This window comes from Quercus lobata, chromosome 3, assembly GCF_001633185.2.
Source record: "Quercus lobata isolate SW786 chromosome 3, ValleyOak3.0 Primary Assembly, whole genome shotgun sequence".
Classification (NCBI taxonomy): domain Eukaryota; kingdom Viridiplantae; phylum Streptophyta; class Magnoliopsida; order Fagales; family Fagaceae; genus Quercus; species Quercus lobata.
In genome coordinates this window covers 21,890,861-21,914,011 of record NC_044906.1, presented here as the reverse complement: position 1 = coordinate 21,914,011, position 23,151 = coordinate 21,890,861, and the positions used below count along the sequence as shown (strand labels likewise).

Genomic DNA, 23,151 nt, shown 5'->3' with positions numbered 1-23,151 from the left:
TTTTTTACTAAATATGAGATCAAATATATAGTTTTCAATTAATAGCATTTATGTTAACAAAAAATTAACTTATTTTCAAAAAGTTAACTAGTTTGGCTAAATTTATAACAATAAAAAGACTAACACAAACGGCAAAAAAAAAAAAAAAAAATCAAACAGAAACTTAGCCATTTAGTTGTTGTGGGGTCATGGGCCCAGATCATACAATTGAGTTTTGGGCTTAAGGCTCAAGCTGAGGATAAGGGGCCGTCCAAGGATGGGTAAGTATAGTCAAAGAAACCCATGCTAGTGGATAAGGAAGACAATATTTAACATAATGGCCTAGGAGTTTGTGTCGAGGATGAATTTGTCCTCGACTAGCCAAGGCCGAGGTTCGTAAAGGATGCCTGCCATCTAGAGGTGCGATCCATGAAGTTCTGAAAATATGGATAAGTATTGCAGGAGCAAAAGACAGAGAAGAATCCCAAAATATCTTGGGAAAAACTGCTATCACCGAATTGAATGCACCCCAGCTAACTCCCTGGCCGCATTGATGAGGAAGTAACCTCTGCACAGTATTATTGTAGCCTTACAACCACCTCAGAAGACTTCTAGAGGGGGTTGATGGGACAAGTATCAGCATAAACCATCAACTATCCATGTGTAGGGTAGAGATGAAGGAAGATATGTAGTATAAATAAGGGTAGAGACCCCAAAGATCGAGGAGAAAGGGAGAAGAGAAAGCACTGTAGCAATCTCAACAATTCCTGTAACCATTATCATCCAATATATATTGGAACAGAGCTCCTCGGATTGTGCCGATGACAAACTCTCTTGTACAAACTTGGTTCGTTTCTGTTTGATTGTCTTGGAAACTCATTATAACTGTTATCCCATTCACTAAAGCCTAGTTCTTCTACTCACTCTCTACAAATTTATTGTACAGGGTTCATTGGGCCAGTATCCCATACATTTTGGGCCTGGGCTGAAAATCGTATTCCTACAATTGGCGCCGTTTGTGGGAAGAGCTTGTATGATAGTGAGTGCAACGGTTAGTTAAGGTAAGATCAGGCCCCCATTAGCAAGAGTCCTTGGGGAAAGCCATTATGGTGGCCAGTTTACTATGTGAGTAAGACACTACATGAGGCACACACAGTTGTTGTCTTAACTCAGCTTCCGCTCAGGTCTATACTTTGAAGTGCGGATTATACGGGGAGGATTGCTAAATGGGGCACAATTCTAGGGGCTTCTGACATCAAGTACGTGCCTCGTACCTCTGTCAAGGGTCAGGTCCTCGCGAATCTGGTGGCCAAGTTCGCTGAACCTCCATTAGAGGAAGTGGCAGCAACACAGAGAGATTCAAGGGGGCTCCACGACGGGGCTAGTTCTAGTAACCATCACAGAGGAGTTGAAATTTACATTGTGAACTTAGTATTTTCCGTAGTACGTTCAACAAAAAAAAAAGAGGGGCAAATTGCATAAATGAGATTACTCCATTATCAAGTAAAACATGAGTTGAAATTTGCATTGTGGGCATAACATTTTTTGTTACCCATTCAATAAAAGAAGAACTTTAGCTATGTCGGGTCCCTTAGACCTCCTGCTAAGAAGAGCCTTAGCTATGTCGGGTTCCTCAGACCTCTTGCTAAGAAGACCCTTAGCTATGTCGGATCCCCTCAGATCTCCTGCTAAGCGTTATACAGAGCCTTAGCTAAGTCGGGTTCTTCAGACCTCCTGCTAAAAAGAACCTTAGCTATGTCGGATCCCCTCAAATCTCCTGCTAAGCGTTATACAGAGCCTTAGCTATGTCGGGTCCCTCAAACCTTCTGCTAAGAAGAACCTTAGCTATGTCGGATCCCCTCGAATCTCCTGCTAAGCGTTATACAGAACCTTAACTATGTCGGGTCCCTCAGACCTCCTGCTAAGAAGAGCCTTAGCTACGTCGGGTCCCTCAGACCTCCTGCTAAGAAGAACCTTAGCTATGTCGGATCCCCTTGGATCTCCTGCTAGGCGTTATACAGAGCCTTAGCTATGTCGGGTCCCTCAGACCTCTTGCTAAGAAGAGCCTTAGCTACGTCGGGTCCCTTAGACCTTCTGCTAAGAAGAACCTTAGCTATGTCGAATCCCCTCAGATCTCCTGCTAAGCGTTATACAAAGTCTTAGCTATGTCGAGTCCCTCAGACCTCTTGCTAAGAAGAACCATAGCTATGTCGGATCCCCTCGGATCTCCTGCTAAGTGTTAAGTAGAACCTTAGCCATGCATGAGTCCTCGAACCACATGCTTTGGGAAAATTAACACACATGACATCTTTCTATAAGTGTCAAGACAGACCTAAAATTATAACCAAATCCTCAGATTGGTAGCTCTAAAAGGAGCAATTTATAGTACAAATATGAGGCGTGTGAAACGGCACTCCCCCGGGTGTAAATCAAAGGATCAAAGTAGAATTAACTCTTAAGAATTCAAAACCCCACCTTTTTCCTCGGATAAGAGGAAAAACCCGGAGTTTTGAGGGGCTATTATGAGGTCATGGGCCCAGATCATACAATTGGGTTTTGGGCTTAAGGCCAAGCCGAGGATAAGGGGCCGTCCAAGGATGGGTAAGTATAGCCAAGGAAACCCATGCTAGTGGATAAGGAAGACAATATTAAACATGATGGCCTAGGAGTTTGTGCCGAGGATGAATTTGTCCTCGGCTAGCCAAGGCCGAGGTCCGTAAAGGATGCCTGCCATCTAGAGGTGCGATTCATGAAGTTCTGGAAATATGGATAAGTATTGCAAGAACAAAAGACAGAGAAGAATCCCAAAATATCTTGGGAAAAGCTGCTATTACCGCATTGAATGCACCCCACCTAACTCCCTGGCCACATTGATGAGGAAGTGACCTTTGCACAGTATTATTGCAGCCTTACAACCACCCCAGAAGACTTCTAGAAGGGGCTGATGGGACAAGTATCAACATAAACCATCAACTATCCACGTGTAGGTTAGAGATGAAGGAAGATATGTAGTATAAATAAGGGTAGAGACCCCAAAGATCGAGGAGAAAGGGAGAAGAGAAAGTACTGTAGCAATCTCAACAACTCCTGTAACCATTATCATCCAATATATATTGGAACAGAGCTCCTCGGATTGTGCTAAGGACAAACTCTCTTGTACAAACTTGGTTCTTTTTTGTTTGATTGTCTTGGAAACTCATTATAACTGTTATTTCATTCACTAAAACCTAGTTCTTCTACTCACACTCTACATATTTATTGTACTGGGTTCACTGGGCCAGTATCCCATACATTTTGGGCTTGGGCTGAAAATCGCGTCCCTATAGTTGTGATTAATGAATAAAAATATGATAGATAACAAGTCTATATTCCATCAATCAAAATCTGTTAGGTTGTTAACCTGCCAAGTATTATAAATTTAGGATTATTCATTTTATCTTATTTCAAACACAAGTTTAGATGAGATTAAGCTCATCAACAAAGTAGATCGTGTATTTAAGCTTGACTTATTTTATAGTTGAGCATGCTTAAATTTTTTCACGAGTTAATCAATTAACTTATTCTTTTTCATATAATAAATACTAAGAGTCTATGACTAAATTGTTTGTAACTTTACAAATCTATTTTAATAATTATAAATAAATCATAGTGGAAATTATATTATTTGTACTACTTAGATAAAATGATTTCTTTTATAAGTTTATAAAAATTAGATTCACTAATCTTTTATTGTTGAAATTTACATATAACTTTTCTACAATAGGAACTATTTATATTATGAATAAATTACAAATAATAGTATGATATCTTATGAAAAGAACAAGCATATGAGAAGAATGTAGCTTAAATTAAGCACACATATTCTTCATATTCAACTCTTGGCAAATGGTGTAGCTTTCTAATTTTTTTTTTTTTAATTTGCTACAAACATCTTCCTTAAAACCATTCACATTTTCCTCTTTTATTTCTTTATTTCCCATTTGTTCTTGGTTGTTTTGCTTTCGAAGGGTGTGTTTAGGTGTTTTGAACACGTGCATTTTGGTGGTTTTGCTCACTGCCTATTTGATTTTTTTTTCATAGACTTATTAATGATTCAAGTGCAAATTCCTTTTCTTTCTTTTTTTCCCCTCTTTTTAAAATGATTTTGATGCTAAATATTTCTTGATTTTTGATAAACTATAAAATACTTGAGACATACAAGGATAGGAGGTATAAAAGAAATACCTTGATTTGGTGGCTGGAACATGATTTGTGTAATGAGGTAGAATAATTACATTGTTTTTTGGGAGAGATGAGGCAGTGTAAATTGGAAAAGTATTGTTTTAGAAAAAATTCTGTCAAGAATCATCTATTTTCATGAATGCTTTCTTAATCATTAAATTATTTCCCCCTTGCTTATGGTTGTTGGTTATTTCAATAAAAATAAGGATATAAAATATCAATCGAAAAAAACATCACTTACTTCCCAAAAAAAAAAAGAAAAGAAAAGAAAGATATCACTTGGAAACATTAACACTTTATTAGAAAAATATGGTAAACAATCATGCACGTTGCTTGCAAACACTTATTGCTGATGAGATATAGATGAGTATTGAATCATTTTTATGAATTGCCTTGTTCCTCAAGATCATTTCCTCTTTTGAGAGAAATTAGGCTCTCAACATAAGTAATCATCTGCATCGGTCGTCCATCAACTTGAAGATTAGTAATTTTTTGGGCCGAGGGATCATACAAGAGCAATTGCCCCTCATTATTTCTCAAAAACAAGCTTTCATTCTTCCAAAATCCTAGTGGCTTTTCAATTCCCATAAGAGGTCCAATAGTGAATAGCTTAATCCAAGACTCCTTAACACCATATTCAAGCAGTGACCAAATATAAAAACAATTCTCCAATCGTTCTCTATCTTTACCAAAAGTAACTAGAGAAACCAATTCCTTAAGCACAAAAAAAATTCTCCAAGTACCATTGGGATCCTCCAAATCGCCATCTGGTAATGTTGTTGTTAGGAATACCTCATTGCTCATATCAAATGACAAAATGCCAGGAAAGAAATCAAGATCATCACGAATACTTGCACTCCAAGAAAACATCCCTTTCGTGTATGTCCTATAACAACCAGAGTCCATAAAATAACCGGGCGCAGAAGTACTAACTGTTCTCCATGAACCAGTACTTAAGCAATATACCTCAGCTGCATAAAAATAATTTATATCATTGATGCAATATTCAGAATCTGGGTCAAAGATTTCTAACAGTTTGACCACCTTGTAGTCATTAGTTTTGAAGTCGAAACCAAACCCAACATCTCTAGTTAAGGTTCTACCTTGGGGGTAGGATATACCGGACTTGGGAAGAACTTTTGTTTCATTTGTTGCTGGATTCCATAGAACAATATCTGTGTTTCCAGCGTTAAGATTCAGACAAACGAGACCATTAATTGAGCTCACTATGTTAATTTGTATATGCTTAGGAATACCAAAATACGGTGAAGGAACAGCTTGTGTTGACAATATTTCAAGAGATTCATATTGAAGCTTGGAGAAAACATGATCATTGGAAGATTTTTGGCGTTGGATAAGGAGGAAACCTGCGTTCCTGTTCTTGTTAGAGGTGGTCTGGTTGTGGAGAAGGTGCTTATTGATGAAGTTTTGGCCATTAATGAGAGCACACCATGATTTACAGACACACTTGAATCGCAATAAAGACACCACCGGCAACCATAGCAAAATTTGTATAATTAAGTCTTCAGGCAGTACTTCGTTAGTTGTAAACATTGCTGTTCTTCCTTTAATTTCCTGGGTTACACAGAGAGGAAAATGAATGATCAACAAACACAGAGATGAGAAACTTTTGGTCTTGTATGGAAGGATTTTAGACGAATAGAGGAAGAAAATTAAATATATATAATATTTTAGGAAGAAATTATTTTCTGGTAACTAGAAAGTACGCAACTCACACGCCTATGTAACGAAGTTGAAAGTATGATCTATTCGTTGTACACAACTCGCCCAAAAATCAAAAGGAACATTTCGAATTAAGATAAGACCTTATTGGGTTGGGATCTAAGAACTATGGGGGCCGATTGGGTAATGGCTCAAATTTTTTACGGGTCGGACTGATCCGACCCACTTAGCCAAAGTGCCAAACAGCTGCCTCATGCCTATCGAAATTCGAAATTCTTTAACCAAAGCGTGTAATTTGTGATGTAATTTAAGAAACAGGAACCAAAAAAGAAAAGAGAAATGTAGAGGAATTTTGGATTTACCCTTGAGTTGGCTGGATTTTCTGGTTTTTGTTCCTCTGCTCTTGATTTTCTGGTTTTTGCTCCTCTGCTCTTGAGTTTTGCTGGGAAAGTTTTTCTGGGGTTTTATTTGAGTGTTAACATGGGGAATTTGCAGTGAGATTTTTGGGGCTAATATTAAGGAAGATAGAGAAAATGAAGAATAGTGTCACTCTCTCTGCCTTTTTATTTTTTAGGGTGTGGAAGTGGAAGGTTTTAAGGGGTTAGTCTTTGTTTATACATAGAATAGAATTGCATAGGTAATGAGTTCGTATGGAAGTAAAACTTAGTTATGGCTTGTAAAATGTCAAAAATAGGTTTAACATAATTAGATAATCAAAATTAAAAAAAAAAAATTAAGATGAAAATTGTAATTTAACAAAATTCAAAAAAAAAAATTACTCTTAAAATTAGCACTCTCTATTTGAATATATTTCACACACACGTTATATATTTTTTTTCTTAAAAACTAACACACACTAAACGCAACAGATTACTTATTTTCAAATCTTAAATTTTATTTTTTTAAAAATTCATTCCTCTGTAACTTCACTAATAATTGATAAATTCAAATTAAAAAATTACATTAAACTCAAAATAAAAATAAAAAATAAAAAAAAATTCATCACAAGTGCAGAAATAGTATAATGAAATTAGTAGTAAATAAGAACACTGCCCTGCCTTATTACAATCTTTGGAGTGCTTGAGATGGTGACATTTAAAAAAAAAAAAATTGATAAGGACGGTGACAAGTATTCATCTCACCCCATATGTGCCAACTGGGCTTTTGATCTATCATTAATTGCCATGTGACATATGAGTTGCCAGGTGCATTATAATAGTAATTAATTAATGCTGATGAGATAAAGATGACATATAGAGGAAATTTTCTTGGATTTCAAGAAATTATTCACATCCATTAGTCTATGTTCAATGAGATGTACCTGAATCAAATAAATGTTTTTTCTCAAAAATAAATAAACAAATAAATATCAACATAATTTTAAGTGCAAATGGACTTGATAAAAATAATAACCATTTTCCATGAAATAATAATAATTCTCAAGATTAAAATGTAACTATAAGTCATGACTTTTTTTTCTCTTAAAATTTTTATACAAGATATTCTATTTTAGTCTAATCTAAGTGTATATGTGTGATAATACACTTGCCCATATGGGGGTAAGACAATCCCAAGAAAAAAAAAAGTGATAAGAAGGAATTTAGGCCAAAATGGGCAAATGCCCTTTTCGCTCAAAAAATTCAGCATCTTGCTCTCTTTCTCAAAATAATTAGGAAAATACCCATCTTTTGTAACTCGACAATACCAAAGTTGAGATTTATTGAAAAACTCGATGTTCCTATAGTCGAGTTTTGTATGAGGTTTATACATAGAATAGAATTGCATAGGTAATGAGTTTGTATAGAAGTGAAACCTAGTTATGGCTTGTAAAATGTCAAAAATAGGTTTAATATAATTAGATAATCAATATTTTTTATAAATAAAAATAAGGTTAAAATTGTAATTTAACAAAATTAAAAAAAATTACCATATAAATTTTTTTTCCTAAAATTAGCACTCTCTATTTGAATATATTTCACACACGTGTGATATATTTTTTCTTAAAAACTCACACACTAAACGCAACAAATTGCTTATTTTCAAATCCTAAATTTTAGTTTCTTAAAAATTCATTCCTCTATAACTTTACTAATAATAGATAAATTCAAATTAAAAAGTTACATTAAACTTAAAATAAATAAAAAATAAAAAAATTCATCCCACGTTCTAGAACTAGTATAATGAAATTAGTAGTAAATAAGATCACTGCCCTACCTTGTTACAATCTTTGGAGTGCTTGTGATGGTGACATTTAAAAAAAAAAAAAAAAATGATAAGGATGGTGACAAGTATTCATCTCACCCCATATGTGCCTGCTGGACTTTTGATCTATCATGAATTGCCACGTGACATATGGGTTGCAGGTGCATTATCATAGTAATTAATTAATGCTGGTGAAATAAAGATGACATATAAAGGAAATTTTCTTGGATTTCAAGAAATTATACACATCCATTAGTCTATGTTCAATGAGATGTACCTGAATCAAATAAATGTTTTTTCTCAAAAATAAATAAACAAATAAATATCAACATAATTTTAAGTGCAAATGGACTTGATAAAAATAATAACACATTTTCCATGAAAAAACAAATAATTCTCAAGATTAAAATGTAACTATAAGTCATGACTTTTTTTTCTTTTAAAATTTTTATACAAGATATTCTATTCTAGTCTAATCTAAGTATATATGTGTGTGAAGCTCCCTCTGGGAGACTTAAATCTCGGCCTTTGCCCCCCACATCCCACAAGTATTAATGACCATCGCATCAAGGGTGCGCGGTGGTAAGTCATAATTTTTTTTTTTTTTTTGGTAAAATATTATTTTGGTTCTTAAGTTTCGCCAAAAACAAAAATTTTCGACCCTAAATTTTAAAAAGTTCTTTACTCATCCCTAAACTTTGTAAATAATTTTTTTAATAGTTAAGAAACAAAAATAGGGATGAAAAAAGAACTTCCTTCTTTCAATAGTTTAAAGATGAAAAAAAAAAAAACTTTCAATAAAATTTAAGAACATAAATAAAACATTACAATAGTTTAGGGATAAAAAATGAACTTTTTAATAGTTTAGGAATGAAAACTAAACTTCTTAAAGTTTAGGGATGAAAAAGAAACTTTTGGCAAAGTTTAAGGACCAAAAATAGTATTTTACCCCCTTTTTTGTAGCGTTTGTTACACACATTTTCTAACTAAAATCTTAAGTTGAAAACAAATTCATTAGGTTCTTTGGGTTCAATTTCTAGATCTAGATCCATTCTCATTTCTTGTTTTGATTCAATTTCATCCATTTTTCTTAAATTTTGGATTTTTTTTATACGATGAGAATTGATTAGTTAGGGTTTTTTGAGTTTTGATTGCTTTTTCACGCACCATTTTGATTGCCATTATTGATTGAATGGATATATGAGATCTGTCTAGGTTGAATTTTCTTATTCGGTTGAGTTTTGCTATTTCATTTTGTTTTAGATTTGTAGATTTTGAGTTTGTGTTCAAAACACTTGCATGGCATTTGAATTTTGAGCTTTTAGATGGATTCATTGAGCTTTTTTGGACCTTTATTGCTTTTGAAAGTGGAATTTGATTAGGTTTTGATAATCAAAATGAATGTTTCAGCTTGATAATTTTATTTATTTTTAAAAAAAAAAAAAAAAAAGAGTGCTTTCATAACTTGATTGAAAATTTAGCTACTCATAGTAATTGAAATAAAACAAAAAAATAAAATATTAAGCATTAAACTGCAAATAAAATAGAGAAAGCAATAATCATAATGTAAACATGGAGAAAAGTTACAGAAAAGCCACACGTGACCGCCTCTACATGCCCTAGCCTCTATTTTCTCTCCACAGTTTTACAAATTGACAAAAGGTTTGTATATGAGAAGCCACTCCTAATACAAATCGAATTAGCCTACTTACCATTGCTTTGATTTGCTCATTTGCAATCCATCACATGCGGCTATCCTAAAGCCTTATTAGTAATTAGTAAAAACCTAGGGTTGCCCAAAAGTTAGAACTCCCATCCCAGGTTCGTGTTTTGGTGAAGAAATAAGGTGGCCCATGTCAAACATGCCATCAAGCCCGTTGTACATCTCCTACTAAAGCAAACTATTATATTTTCCTCTCTTTAACCTTTTTTCTTTCTTTCTCTTTCTTTTGCTCTACTAGCTTTCTTCTTGTCTCTTTTATTCTTCTCTCTTTTATTCTTCTCTTTCTTTTTTTTTTATACTTCTTCTTCATGCTTTCCAGGTTCTTCAAGTTGGCTTAGCAATTGGCATAGCCCCCACTTTGCATGTAAAGCCTTTACCTATAACACAATTATAATATATAATCAGTCACAAAATAACATAAAGTAAAGTCAAATATGTATATATATGACAGTTTGTTATTAACTATATTTCATGCACATCAATATACTGAATATTGAAATTAATAGAACATTGTTGTTTATGACATTTATTCAAATATAGATTTTATATATTTGTGTTTTCTGCTACTACTAACCGCCGCTTTTCCCTATTATTGGTGTTTACGAACCTTTCCGCACACTTTTCCCTCAAAATGCCTCAACGCCCTCCTGGCTAACAGCTAACAGGGGAATATCGTTTGGTCTCGGTTCACACACAACCTCGGTACTTAGACTTACTGGGTAACAGATGGACACAAAACCGGGCTTACTCCTAGACTTACTGGATAACATCTCCTCACAGAACCTGGCATAGTACACATCTGCAACAAATTGTGGGGAAAGAAACAAAGACAAGAAAGAAAAGATAACTGGGAAGCAAAGGATTAGCTTAAACAGGTAATCACAAGATAATAAACAGTTTGAATGAACGGGAGGCTCAGCCTACCACCAAAAGAAAGAACAGTAAACACTGACTAAGATGAAATAGTAGATGAAGAATGCAACATATGGGAATGGAAGTGCTATCAAGAAATAGATGTAAAACAAAATAATGTTTGTTAGAGATAACATACTTCAAAGTAATGTATAATCACAAAATAATTGATAACTATGGCGGTATAACCGGCCAACTTGATTATAATTCAAAATAATTACAGTAACTTATATATATATATATATATATATATATATATATATATATATATAAACATGATTATATATGAGACATTTGAATTGATCTTTAAACTACTTAATTACTTCAAATTTAATATAAACAAAAGAATACATAAAACTCATAAGTAAAGATGTAAATAAAATGGTGCGATTCAGTATTAATGAGGAGAATATTACCAAACTCCTAGCACTATTTAGTTACATTCTTTATTCTGTAGAGAATTTTTCATAATATTCAAAATTATGAAAAAAAAAAAAAAAAACCATTCCATGCCATTGCCATGTGAGCCAATTGAAAATCTACTTTTGAAGAAGTACATCACGGTCTTTTTTCTTTTTCTTTTTTATAATTTTATATTTTTTGCTTTCCACAAGTAAAAGAAGATTGGTTTTTTGCTTACCACAAGTAAAAGAGGTTGATTTAATCAAAATTGTGAAGGTAATAATATTGAAACACAATATTCTTGACTAATATATAGGAAGATTGATTAGCATTCTTTTTTCATGAATAAGTTATTAGATAATGCCAAGTTGGGTACAAATCAGTACCAAATCCTTTGATTCCCAAAAATAAACATATAATATGAAGTGCATCCTAACAACCATTGAATAAAGACAATTACTAACAATGGTTACAACTCATCCTCATTCATTAATCAGTAGATGTCCTTTTCTTTTCTTTTTTTGCTACAAGTGATGTGAGACTTAAGCCCCAAACTAATCACAAGATATCAATCCATTTATTTATTCAAAAAGTAGATGTCAATCCATTAACAAAAGGAATCCAATTAATTGTGCATCCTTGTTAATGGAGGACTTATTTAGCTTGCGTAAAATTTGAAAATGTATACAAAAAAGAAAGAAAGAAAGAAAAAGAGAGACTAAACTTGATCTTACTCCAGTTTGAAACAAAATGCAAGTTAATTAAATACAAATTGTATGTTGTCAACAGCTAGTTTTTGACACTTCTTAAACAAAATCTAACTTCTATTTTTAGTAATAATTTAACTTGCCCATCAAAAAAACCTATTTAATTAAGAAAAGTACTAGCAACTCATCCATGATCACCAATTATAAAATGTCAAAATCCATTAACAAATGGATCCTATTGATTTTACCTTAATGTAAAATGCACATATAATTAAAGATTTAGCTTGCCCTTCATTCTGATTTGAAATGCCCACTTGGTCATATTTTGATTTAACAAGAGAGCTCAATTAAATGGAATGTGCATTGTCACCAATTAGCCATTAACAATCTTTTAAACAAAATTTACTTTCACTATTTATATTTTAACTTACACATCCAAGGTAAATCTATAGAATATTCTTCTATGTTATATCTTGATTATGTTACTCACTACGATCATAATCATTTATTTCAAATGTTTTAATTTAAGAATTTTATTTATTAATTTTTATTTATATTTAAAAAAAAAGGATAAAAATTTAACCACTTACAAATAGTAGATATCATACCTAAAAATTTTAAGTAATACTGTTATAAAATGTATACATTACTTGTAAGTTTTCAAAACACATCTTTCCTTTCTTCATTTCTCCTCTGAAATAAACCATAAAAGGAAGATATTTATCTCACATCTGGATAAGAAAAGTGTTTGCGTGTGTTTAAAAGCCAATGTTTTGTTTCCAAAATTAGCTCTTATGGATATACACCACTTGTTAAGTCATCAAAACATGTATTTCATTTCTCAAACAAAATAAGCTATCAAAAAAATGAATACTAATAGTGTTTAAACTATATATTTTTTTTGAATTTATGACTTCCCATCCTCATGTGAAATCAAAATAGAATATAAATGGGTAAGAATTGGGAATAGAATTTAGGTGCTATTTTTTAGGTTCCCTTTTTTAGATTTTGTCATATGACTTTTATCTCATGAAATGAAAAAGTATTTTTTAATTAAGTGGCCACATATCAAAATCTTAAAAAAAAAAAAAAACCCTAAAAAACCACACTTAAAATACTATACCTAAATTTTGTCCAATATAAATTCTCTTGCCACTAGAAAGCTTGAGGCCCAAGGTCACAACTTGATTTGCTATAATGGGGACCATCTATTTATCACGGTCAATTTGGCTTCATATTGATAGCGTAGCAGCATGGTATTTGTTCTTTTCTTTAATTCTTTTCTCTCAACGGAGATAGGCACGGTCTTTGTTACCTTATGATGGGCCCCGCAGAACGGCACCGTACGAAATAGTATCATTTAGCTTTTCTTTGGGGATTTCACAGAAGTTGCATGCGCGAAACTGTTTAATATATGCACTTCGATAAATATTTAAGACTATTTGGTTGCTTAACAGTTTTCTTTACTTAAATAACATAATATATATTTTTACAATATTTTTTTTATTTATATGTATTTTTGTCCTTAATTTTATCCTTTGTTTCTTTCACCGCATCTTCTTTCTCAACTCGCCCCGTGTCCTTTGATACACACTTCTCACCTGTTAGATTAAAGAGTCATTGAACCAGGGTTGTATCGGACTGGACCTAGTGCAGACTTTTGTAGTACAAACTTAACACATTGATATTTGGATTCAACAAGATCAGTGAGCTCAAGGAACAACGTGACAGTGATGTTCAACTTCAATGCCATTCCAACTTTGGTCAATATATATATATATATATATATATATATTATATATATACATATGAGTTGTGTTAACTTTGCAGAGAGAGAAAAAATATTTAAATAGCCAAAAGGACTAGTTTTATGTCATTTTCATTTATTAATTTAATTTTTTTATTAAATGAGACTCACTTTTGTATAATCTTAACAAACACCGCATATATAAGTGCTTCTTAACATTTTCTTATATATATTATAGTCTTTAACACTCCAATTTCTACTGGGATTTTTACTTCTTTATATTGTTGTAACCCTTGTAACTCAAATCAAGTTCAATCCTCTAATTGAATTAACCATTCAGCCAATCTTCCTAAGGATTTCTCCCTTGTGCTACGTTCATCAGGACCCTTAAGCTGGTAATTTCTAGTATACTCATGTGAAAGGGAGGGTGGTTGCATTGAATATAAGAACGTAACTAAATGCTATGAGGAAGAGAAACCACCAAAAATAGTTGGAGAAACTGTGACCAGAGATGTTTCAAAACAATTGAATAAAGATATATAGGGTTTTAATTAAGATAAGGTAGTTTTTGAGATGTGACAAAATGGGTAAGCGGTGGCTTAATAACTGTTGCTAGCTAGGAATTCAGCTTACCTTAATCAAGAGATACGTGTACAAGTTAGCAAAATAAAAGAGAAATAGTACTACTAATACTAATACGTGTACATGGTTTATAAACTTTCCTGTTTCTAGCTAGGATTGGAGTTGGAGCTGGAATAGTTTAAATTAATGAATTAATTGTTTTTTCCTCTTTCTTTTTCCAGTCCAAAACGATCCATTAACAAATGAATCCATTAACAAACGATCCATTAATAGTTTATACATTACTTGTAAGTTTTCAAAACACATCCATTTTCAAAACACTTCTATATAAACCCCTACCTGCCTCATTCTCATTCTCATTCTCCAAACCCCTGGCTCTGCCTCTGCCTCTGCCTCCACAATCAAAAATGAAAATGAATCTCCTTCTCTTGTTCCTAGCAGCTATGGTGGTCAGAGCTATTTCCCAACCACCAAACCCCTTCCCTCTCCCTTATGACTACTATTCCGTGGTCTTCCAATGGGCAAAGTCGGTCTGCAACACCGGCGTGAATCAATGTATAAAACCAACTTTCCCTGCTTTCACCCTGCATGGCCTATGGCCTCAACGGTATCGTTTTCCACCTCTTGACGACTGCAGACGAAACTTGGGATATACAAATTTTAAAAATGCTTCGGTATTGTAATCTTCTGCTTCTTTTATATTTTTAGTTAAAGGGCAAATAATATTATACGGGAGTTCTACTTATTTGTTATTTTTTATTATTTTGGCAGATACCTGATCCTGTTAGGAATAATTTAATACAATATTGGCCAAACATGTACGGTGTAAATGAAGATTTTTGGGGGCGTCAATATGAGAAACACGGGTCATGCGTGGATCCATTTTACTCAAATCAGTTGACATATTTTGTAACAGCTCTTAGAGTGGCGACTTCTACTGATTTGTATAGCATACTAGCAGCAGCAGGTTCTTTATATTTTGTATTGTATAAAGATAATTTAATTCTTGCTAACATTTTTATAATTTATATATTTTACTGAATAAAAACTAACTTAAGTTTCCCATAACCCCTTTTTGTAGGCATTCTATGTGGTAACCCAACCACTGTCGGAGCCGTTCGGACCGCAATTCATGCATCAACTGGATTTTGGCCCACCGTGCAATGCAACAGGAGCATAACTAGAACTCTCCAATTGTTCCAAATATATCTTTGCTTCAACAAAATAACCAACGTGCCGATGGATTGCCCAATAGTTCAGAAAGGGTGTATTGATCCAATTGACTACCCTCGGCCTATATGAGGGATCCTACTTGTAAGTCAACTGGAAAGAGTGAGACTAGGTATAAGAATAAATATCTCCTATATGAGGGATCCTACTTGTAATGTCTCTCTCTTTTTTTTTTTACCTTTTTCAATTTTATCAGTGTAATGTCTCTTTTATATATGAATGAAATTATTAATTAGCGGTTAATTTTTGTTTTTTTTTTTTCTCCCCCACTAAAACTCCATATCAGTTTCGTGTCTTTTCATGTGTTGGCTTCAATTTTTACATTATTCATATATCTCAAGTTATATGAAAAACTCGACAATAAAAAGAACTTCAAAGTTTTTACCAATTGGCAGAGAAATTTTCCCTTTGACTATAGCTAGGTGGTCACCTTATTAATTTTATGTAAAAAGTGCAATTCCACATGAAGAATCGAGTATTTGACACGTCTAGGCTGATTATTGATTAATAATAATGCTGAGCCCACTCAATATAGTTTGAGAACTTAAGCGTTAATTAATTTAAGAGAGACTTTTTAATGTTTAATACTTATTTAAAATTCTATATCATAGTTTTTTATCTCTCTCTCTCCCTCTCTAAAAGGTGGCCATAAAAGCTTTATGTAAATATTTTGAAGAAATGCATGGTCAACCAAATAAAAGAGCTAAAATGCCCCAATTTTTACTCTTTCGTAAATATCTCTGGTATTAAAAAAATTGACCCAATCAAGGATTCTCTAGCAATAATTTGGCAATATCAACATTTTCCAGTCTACTGAGAAATTGATCAGGATTCGGTATGTGAGATTGTTGAAATTAAAAGGAACAAAGCAGGGAAAAAAAATGTTGATGTATAAAAATTCTTGTCTTAAGTTGAATTTGGTTGTCTTGAACTAATTGTTTGTAAATTTTAGACTAGAAAGAACGTGACTTGGAATTTTCTTATTCTTTTCTTTTCTAGGCGGCTGTACGTAATACGTAACAAAAGTATTGTAAATTAATTAATTAAATAAAATGAAAAATATTTCATGGCATATTGGCATGGGAGCCAATTGAAAATCTAGTTTAGTACATCATGATCGATGACATATATAAATATAATATATATACATCATGCCAAGCAAGAACATTATTTACTAATATATATACATCATGCCAAGCAATAACATTATTTACTTCTTAAACAAATTCTAACTTCTATTTTTAGTATTAATGTAACTTGCACATCGAAACAACCATTCAATTAAGAAAGTACTAGCAACTCATCCATGATTACCAATTACAAAGTGTCAAAGTCCATTAACAAATGGATCTTATTGATTTTACCTTAACGTAAAATGCACATATGATTAAAAATTGACATGGTAAACTGTAAGTTGTTAATCATCACTTGCATATAGACTCACCATTATTTTTTACCAATTACACTCTGCCATATCACAGTTATGGCAAAAATTTGTGAAAAAAATTTGTAATCCTAGACTTGTCCAAAGAGATTGGGATTTTAATTTTTAAACGAGGCAACTCACACTAGTGTTGTTTTTAAGCTGCTTTTCGCGGCTGATGCAACTGTGTTGTTTGTATAGATGAATAACTGTGTTGTTCTTTTTATTTTCAAGTAAAATGATAAAAACTAAAAAGAGAAGAGAGAAGAGGAGCAGCACCTGAGAGTGGAGTAGCTGGTAATTAATTGCGGTTGTGTATCGCTGTTGTGGGTCTTGCCATTTTTTTAAAGCAGCACATTAATATGATTTTTTTAAATTAAAAAAAAAATTACGTGTAGGATTGGATTTTTTGATTCTTAATTTATATCATTTTTGCCAAATCATGTATATAAGTTTAGTTAGCAGATTTTGTTTTCTCACGTTTGGCTATGAGGGTATTTTGGAGTTTTGCTATTAGTTGGGATATTATAGAAACTTCACGAAGGAATATTCTAGAAAATAAAATATTTTGGTAAGTTTAAAAAAGAGAGTAACAGAGTGGGGTATTTTCTCATTTCCAAAACAGTAAAGGACATTGCTTGGTTTCAAAGATTATGAGAGAAATTATGAACTATTCCAAACATAAAGGGAAAAAATGTTTTTCCCATTTTTTTAAATTATTAAATGTTTTTTGGAATCTTGTAGTTTTTTAGTAGCTTATTTACTAAATATGAGATCAACTATATAGTTTTCAATTACACTCTGTTTATTTTAAAGTAAAATATTTTCAAGAAAATATTTTACACATTTTACTGTGTCTGCTCTGATGTAAAATATGGTATACTGTAAAATATTTTCCAGTCAGAGTGGAAAATCAGGCGAACCAACTGTAAAATATTTTACACTTAAAACAAGTGTAAAATATTTTGCAAAAGTCACTCAATCATCTCTCCCTACTCTCTCAACACTGTGCTTTCTCAATATCAAAGTTCCCCTTCCACAAACTAGACCTCCACCGATTTATTCACCGGCCACCAATCCACTCATCGGCGCCACTCATCACCACCGCCACCACCCACTGATTCACTATGAAGCACGAACACGGCTGGGAGGGTGCCGCACCGGAGTCCGACGTGGCCCAACGCGGCTGCTCGCGCGTCGGTGACGCGTTTGATCTTTTTTTTTTTCCTCGGATTCGTGCCGACTCGGCTTCAATTTGCGCTGATTCGACCAAAATCAAGTCGTATTGGCCGAATTGAGTCGTGTTGGCCGGAGACCGAAACGGTTGAAACGAACCGAAACAAGCCGAAATCGGCCATGAATCATACCGATGAGGATTCACCAGATTCAAGGTATGAAGTGAAGGTCCTGAAGGAGTAGTTTTCCATGGGTTGATCGTAAAGAGAGAGAAACAAAAAAGAGTGGAAGATTTTTCTTTTTTGTTTTGGAAGGAGGAGAGGAGAGGAGAGGAAAGTGATGTCAGATGTGGAGTGGGTGTGTGTTTTGTTATGAGTTATGGGAAGGACTTTTTGAGGACAGTGGGTCCGACTCAGCATTCATTGATGACGTATGTGTGTGTGAGAACTATAGAAGCACTATGGCTTTATTTAGTTCAGTGTACCAATGAAACACAAGTGTGAGGTTGTGCCCTATAAAACAATTGAGATTTTAATATAGATTAATTATTGTTGTATATAATTAGTTACACACAGTCGTGCATATATTTTGTGAAGTTGTATTTTAAAAATAAAACTTCAATTATAATTGTAAAATCATAAAATTGTATTTTCAAAACATAATTTTATAATTTATACTTAGAAATATATAGAAAATATAAATAAAAATATTTTAAATAATTTTTTAATCACCGCACCCTGCTGCACCCGCACCCGAATCCGAAAACGCACCTGTACTTCATAGCTGATTCACCTCCCTATGTTTTTTTTCTTTTTTTCTTTTTTTTTTTTCTATTATCCTCCAGCGTCGTCGACCCTACTGTTTCTTGGCCACCTCCACCGTCATTGATTCATTCTTTTAATTTTAGTTCTAGGCCTTTTTTTTTTTCCTTTATTGCTACATGGCTTTACCAATTTGGATTTTTGGATGGTTTATGGGTCATGGGTGGCTGGGTTTATGGGTTGTGGTGGATGGCTGGGATGTTTTGTGAGTCTTGGTGGTGGCTGAGTTGTGGGTTTTGGTGGGTAGCTGAAATGGTTTGTGGGTAGCTGAAATGAATTCTGGTTGTGACTCTGTTATGGGTTGCAGTGGGTGATTGGCCATCTTTTTTATCTTTTTCCTCTCCAATAGGTGGATATAAGTGGTCAGGTGTTGGGTTCAAGCCACTATTGTGGTGGTTTGGGTGGTTTTCTTCTTGTGCTATTAAGTTCTGTTTCAAGCATTTTTTGAGGTTGGTGTGCCAGTGGTTTTTTTTTCTCATTATTTGTTCTTCCTGGCAGCTGAGAAGCAATTATAGACCATCTGTAAGTGACAATGATGAAGTGTGGGACGGTCCACTTAATTTTAAAATTTGAGGAAGTACCAAGTCGATAACTGACTAATTACTAATGGTTATTATGTCATCTTTATTATGCCTAATGTTTTGGTAAATTTGTTTACAAATCGAAAGTAATTAAAGCGTACCTATTCCCCAGTGATTCATGTATTGGTGGTGGGTTGGTTTTTACTGATGATGTTATAGAATCTTATGACCATATGTTCATGGGTGATTAACTTCTCAAAAGAAATTTAGTAAATTTAGGATCACAAATTATTTTATAATTTTTTTTGTCACAACTTTAACATGGTAGACTGTAAGTTGTTAATCATCACTTGCACATAGACTTACTATTTTTTTTACCAATTACACTTTACCATATCACAGTTGTAGTAAAAAATTGTGAAAAAAATTTGTGATCCTAGACTTGTCCAAAGAGATTGGGATTTTAATTTTTAAACGAGGCAACTCACACTAGTGTTGTTTTTAAGCTGCTTTTGGCGGTTGATGCAACTAGTGTTGTTTGGTTAGATGAATAACTGTGTTGGTCGGATAGATGAATAACTGTGTTGTTCTTTTTATTTTCAAGTAAAATGATAAAAAGAGAAGAGAGAAGAGGAGCGGCACCTGAGAGTGGAGTTGTTGGTAATTAATTGTGGTTGTGTATCGCTGTTGTGGGTCTTGCCGTTTTTTTTAAAGCAGCACATTAATATGATTTTTTTTTAAATCAAAAAAACAAAAACAAAATTACGTGTAGGATTAGATTTTTTGATTATCAATTTATATCATTTTTGCAAAATCATGTATATAAATTTAGTTAGCAGATTGTGTTTTCTAACGTTTGGTTATGAGGGTATTTTGGAGTTTTGCTATTAGTTGAGATATTTTAGAAATTTCACAAAGGAATATTCTAGAAAATAAAATATTTTGGTAAGTTTAAAAAAGAGAGTAACAAAGTGGGGTATTTTCTCATTTCCAAAACAGTAAAGGACATTGTTTGGTTTCAAAGATTATGAGGGAAATTATGAACTATTCCAAACATGAAGGGAAAAAAATTTCTCATTTTTTAAAATAATTAAGTGTCTTTTTGGCATCTTGTAGTTTTCTGGTAGCTTTTTTACTAAATATGAGATCAAATATATAGTTTTCAATTAATAGCTTTTATGTTAACAAAAAATTAACTTATTTTCAAAAAGTTAACTAGTTTGGCTAAATTTATAACAATAAAAAGACTAACACAAAAGTATTGTTTTATAACATGATTTGTGTAATGAGGTAGAATAATTACATTGTTTTTTGGGAGAGATGAGGCAGTATAAATTGGAAAAGTATTGTTTTAGAAAAAATTCTGTCAAGAATCCTCTATTTTCATGAATGCTTTCTTAATCATTAAATTATTTCCCCCCTTGCTTATGGTTGTTGGTTATTTCAATAAAAATAAGGATATAAAATATCAATCGAAAAAAACATCACTTACTTCCCAAAAAAAAAGAAAAGAAAGCCATCACTTGGAAACATTAACACTTTATTAGAAAAATAAGGTAAACAATCATGCATGTTGCTTGCAAACACTTACAGCAGAGACATAGATGAGTATTGAATCATTTTTATGAATTGCCTTGTTCCTCAAGATCATTTCCTCCTTTGAGAGAAATTAGGCTCTCAACATAAGTAATCATCTGCATCGGTCGTCCATCAACTTGAAGATTAGTAATTTTTTGGGCCGAGGGATCATACAAGAGCAATTGCCCCTCATTATTTCTCAAAAACAAGCTTTCATTCTTCCAAAATCCTAGTGGCTTTTCAATTCCCATAAGAGGTCCAATAGTGAATAGCTTAATCCAAGACTCCTTAACACCATATTCAAGCAGTGACCAAATATAAAAACAATTCTCCAATCGTTCTCTATCTTTACCAAAAGTAACTAGAGAAACCAATTCATTAAGCACAAAAAAAATTCTCCAAGTACCATTGGGATCCTCCAAATCGCCATCTGGTAATGTTGTTGTTAGGAATACCTCATTGCTCATATCAAATGATAAAATGCCAGGAAAGTAATCAAGATCATCACGAATACCTGCACTCCAAGAAAACATCCCTTTTGTGTATGTCTTATAACAACCAGAGTCCATAAAATAACCGGGCGCAGAAGTACTAACTTTTCTCCATGAACCAGTACTTAAGCAATATACCTCAGCTGCATAAAAATAATTTATATCATTGATACAATATTCAGAATCTGGGTCAAAGATTTCTAACAGTTTGACCACCTTGTAGTCATTAGTTTTGAAGTCGAAACCAAACCCAACATCTCTAGTTAAGGTTCTACCTTGGGGGTAGGATATACCGGACTTGGGAAGAACTTTTGTTTCATTTGTTGCTGGATTCCATAGAACAATATCTGGGTTTGCAGTGTTAAGATTCAGACAAACGAGACCATTAATTGAGCTCACTATGTTAATTCGTATATGCTTAGGAATACCAAAATACGGTGAAGGAACAGCTTGTGTTGACAATATTTCAAGAGATTCATATTGAAGCTTGGAGAAAACACGATCATTGGAAGATTTTTGGCGTTGGATAAGGAGGAAACCGGCGTTCCTGTTCTTGTTAGAGGTGGTCTGGTTGTGGAGAAGGTGCTTATTGATGAAGTTTTGGCCATTAATGAGAGCACACCATGATTTACAGACACACTTGAATCGCAATAAAGACACCACCGGCAACCATAGCAAAATTTGTATAATTAAGTCTTCAGGCAGTACTTCGTTAGTTGTAAACATTGCTTTTCTTCCTTTAATTTCCTGGGTTACACAGAGAGGAAAATGAATGATCAACAAACACAGAGATGAGAAACTGTTTGGTCTTGGATGGAAGGATTTTAGACGAATAGAGGAAGAAAATTAAATATATATAATATTTTAGGAAGAAATTATTTTCTGGTAACTAGAAAGTACGCAACTCACACGCCTACGTAACAAAGTTGAAAGTATGATCTATTCGTTGTACACAACTCGCCCAAAAATCAAAAGGAACATTTCGAATTAAGATAAGACCTTATTGGGTTGGATCTAAGAACTATGGGGGCCGATTGGGTAATGGCTCAAATTTTTTACGGGTCGGACTGATCCGACCCACTTAGCCAAAGTGCCAAACAGCTGCCTCATGCCTATCGAAATTCTTTAACCAAAGCGTGTGATTTGTGATGTAATTTAAGAAACAGGAACCAAAAAAGAAAAGAGAAATGTAGAGGAATTTTGGATTTAACCTTGAGTTGGCTGGATTTTCTGGTTTTTGTTCCTCTGCTCTTGATTTTCTGGTTTTTGCTCCTCCGCTCTTGAGTTTTGCTGGGAAAGTTTTTCTGGGGTTTTATTTGAGTGTTAAACGGGGAATTTGCGGTGAGATTTTTGGGGGTAATATTAAGGAAGATAGAGAAAATGAAGAATGGTGTCACTCTCTCTGCCTTTTTATTTTTTAGGAGTGTGGGAGAGGAAGGTTTTAAGGGGTTGGTCTTTGTTTATACATAGAATAGAATTGCATAGGTAATGAGTTTGTATGGAAGTGAAACCTTGTTATGGCTTGTAAAATGTCAAAAATAGGTTTAACATAATTAGATAATCAAATTTTTAAAAAATAAAAATAAGATTAAAATTGTAATTTAACAAAATTCAAAAAAAAAAAATTACTCTTAAAATTAGCACTCTCTATTTGAATATATTTCACACACGCGTGATATATTTTTTTCCTTAAAAACTAATACACACTAAACGCAACAGATTACTTATTTTCAAATCTTAAATTTTAGTTTCT

General features: G+C 33.2%; 1 protein-coding gene across 4 annotated transcripts; it reads right to left on the bottom strand.

Annotated features, from left to right (window-relative positions):
- Positions 1 to 4,559: 4,559 nt before the first annotated feature.
- LOC115979320 (F-box/kelch-repeat protein At3g06240-like) lies at positions 4,560 to 22,827 on the bottom strand. Of its 4 annotated transcripts, XM_031101344.1 has the most exons (4): positions 22,609 to 22,826; positions 21,707 to 22,145; positions 5,304 to 5,375; positions 4,560 to 5,171 (listed from the first exon to the last, which is right to left on the bottom strand). In XM_031101344.1, exons 2-4 carry the CDS (start codon positions 22,122 to 22,124, stop codon positions 4,582 to 4,584), a joined length of 1,080 nt encoding a protein of 359 aa, XP_030957204.1. In that variant the 5' UTR covers positions 22,125 to 22,145; positions 22,609 to 22,826; the 3' UTR covers positions 4,560 to 4,581. The 4 variants fall into 4 exon arrangements, with proteins under 4 accessions (XP_030957204.1, XP_030957200.1, XP_030957202.1 ...); XM_031101340.1 differs by having other exon boundaries at positions 4,560 to 5,375; positions 22,609 to 22,827; XM_031101342.1 differs by lacking the exon at positions 22,609 to 22,826 and having other exon boundaries at positions 4,560 to 5,375; positions 21,707 to 22,601.
- Between the last annotated feature and the right edge of the window lie 324 nt (positions 22,828 to 23,151).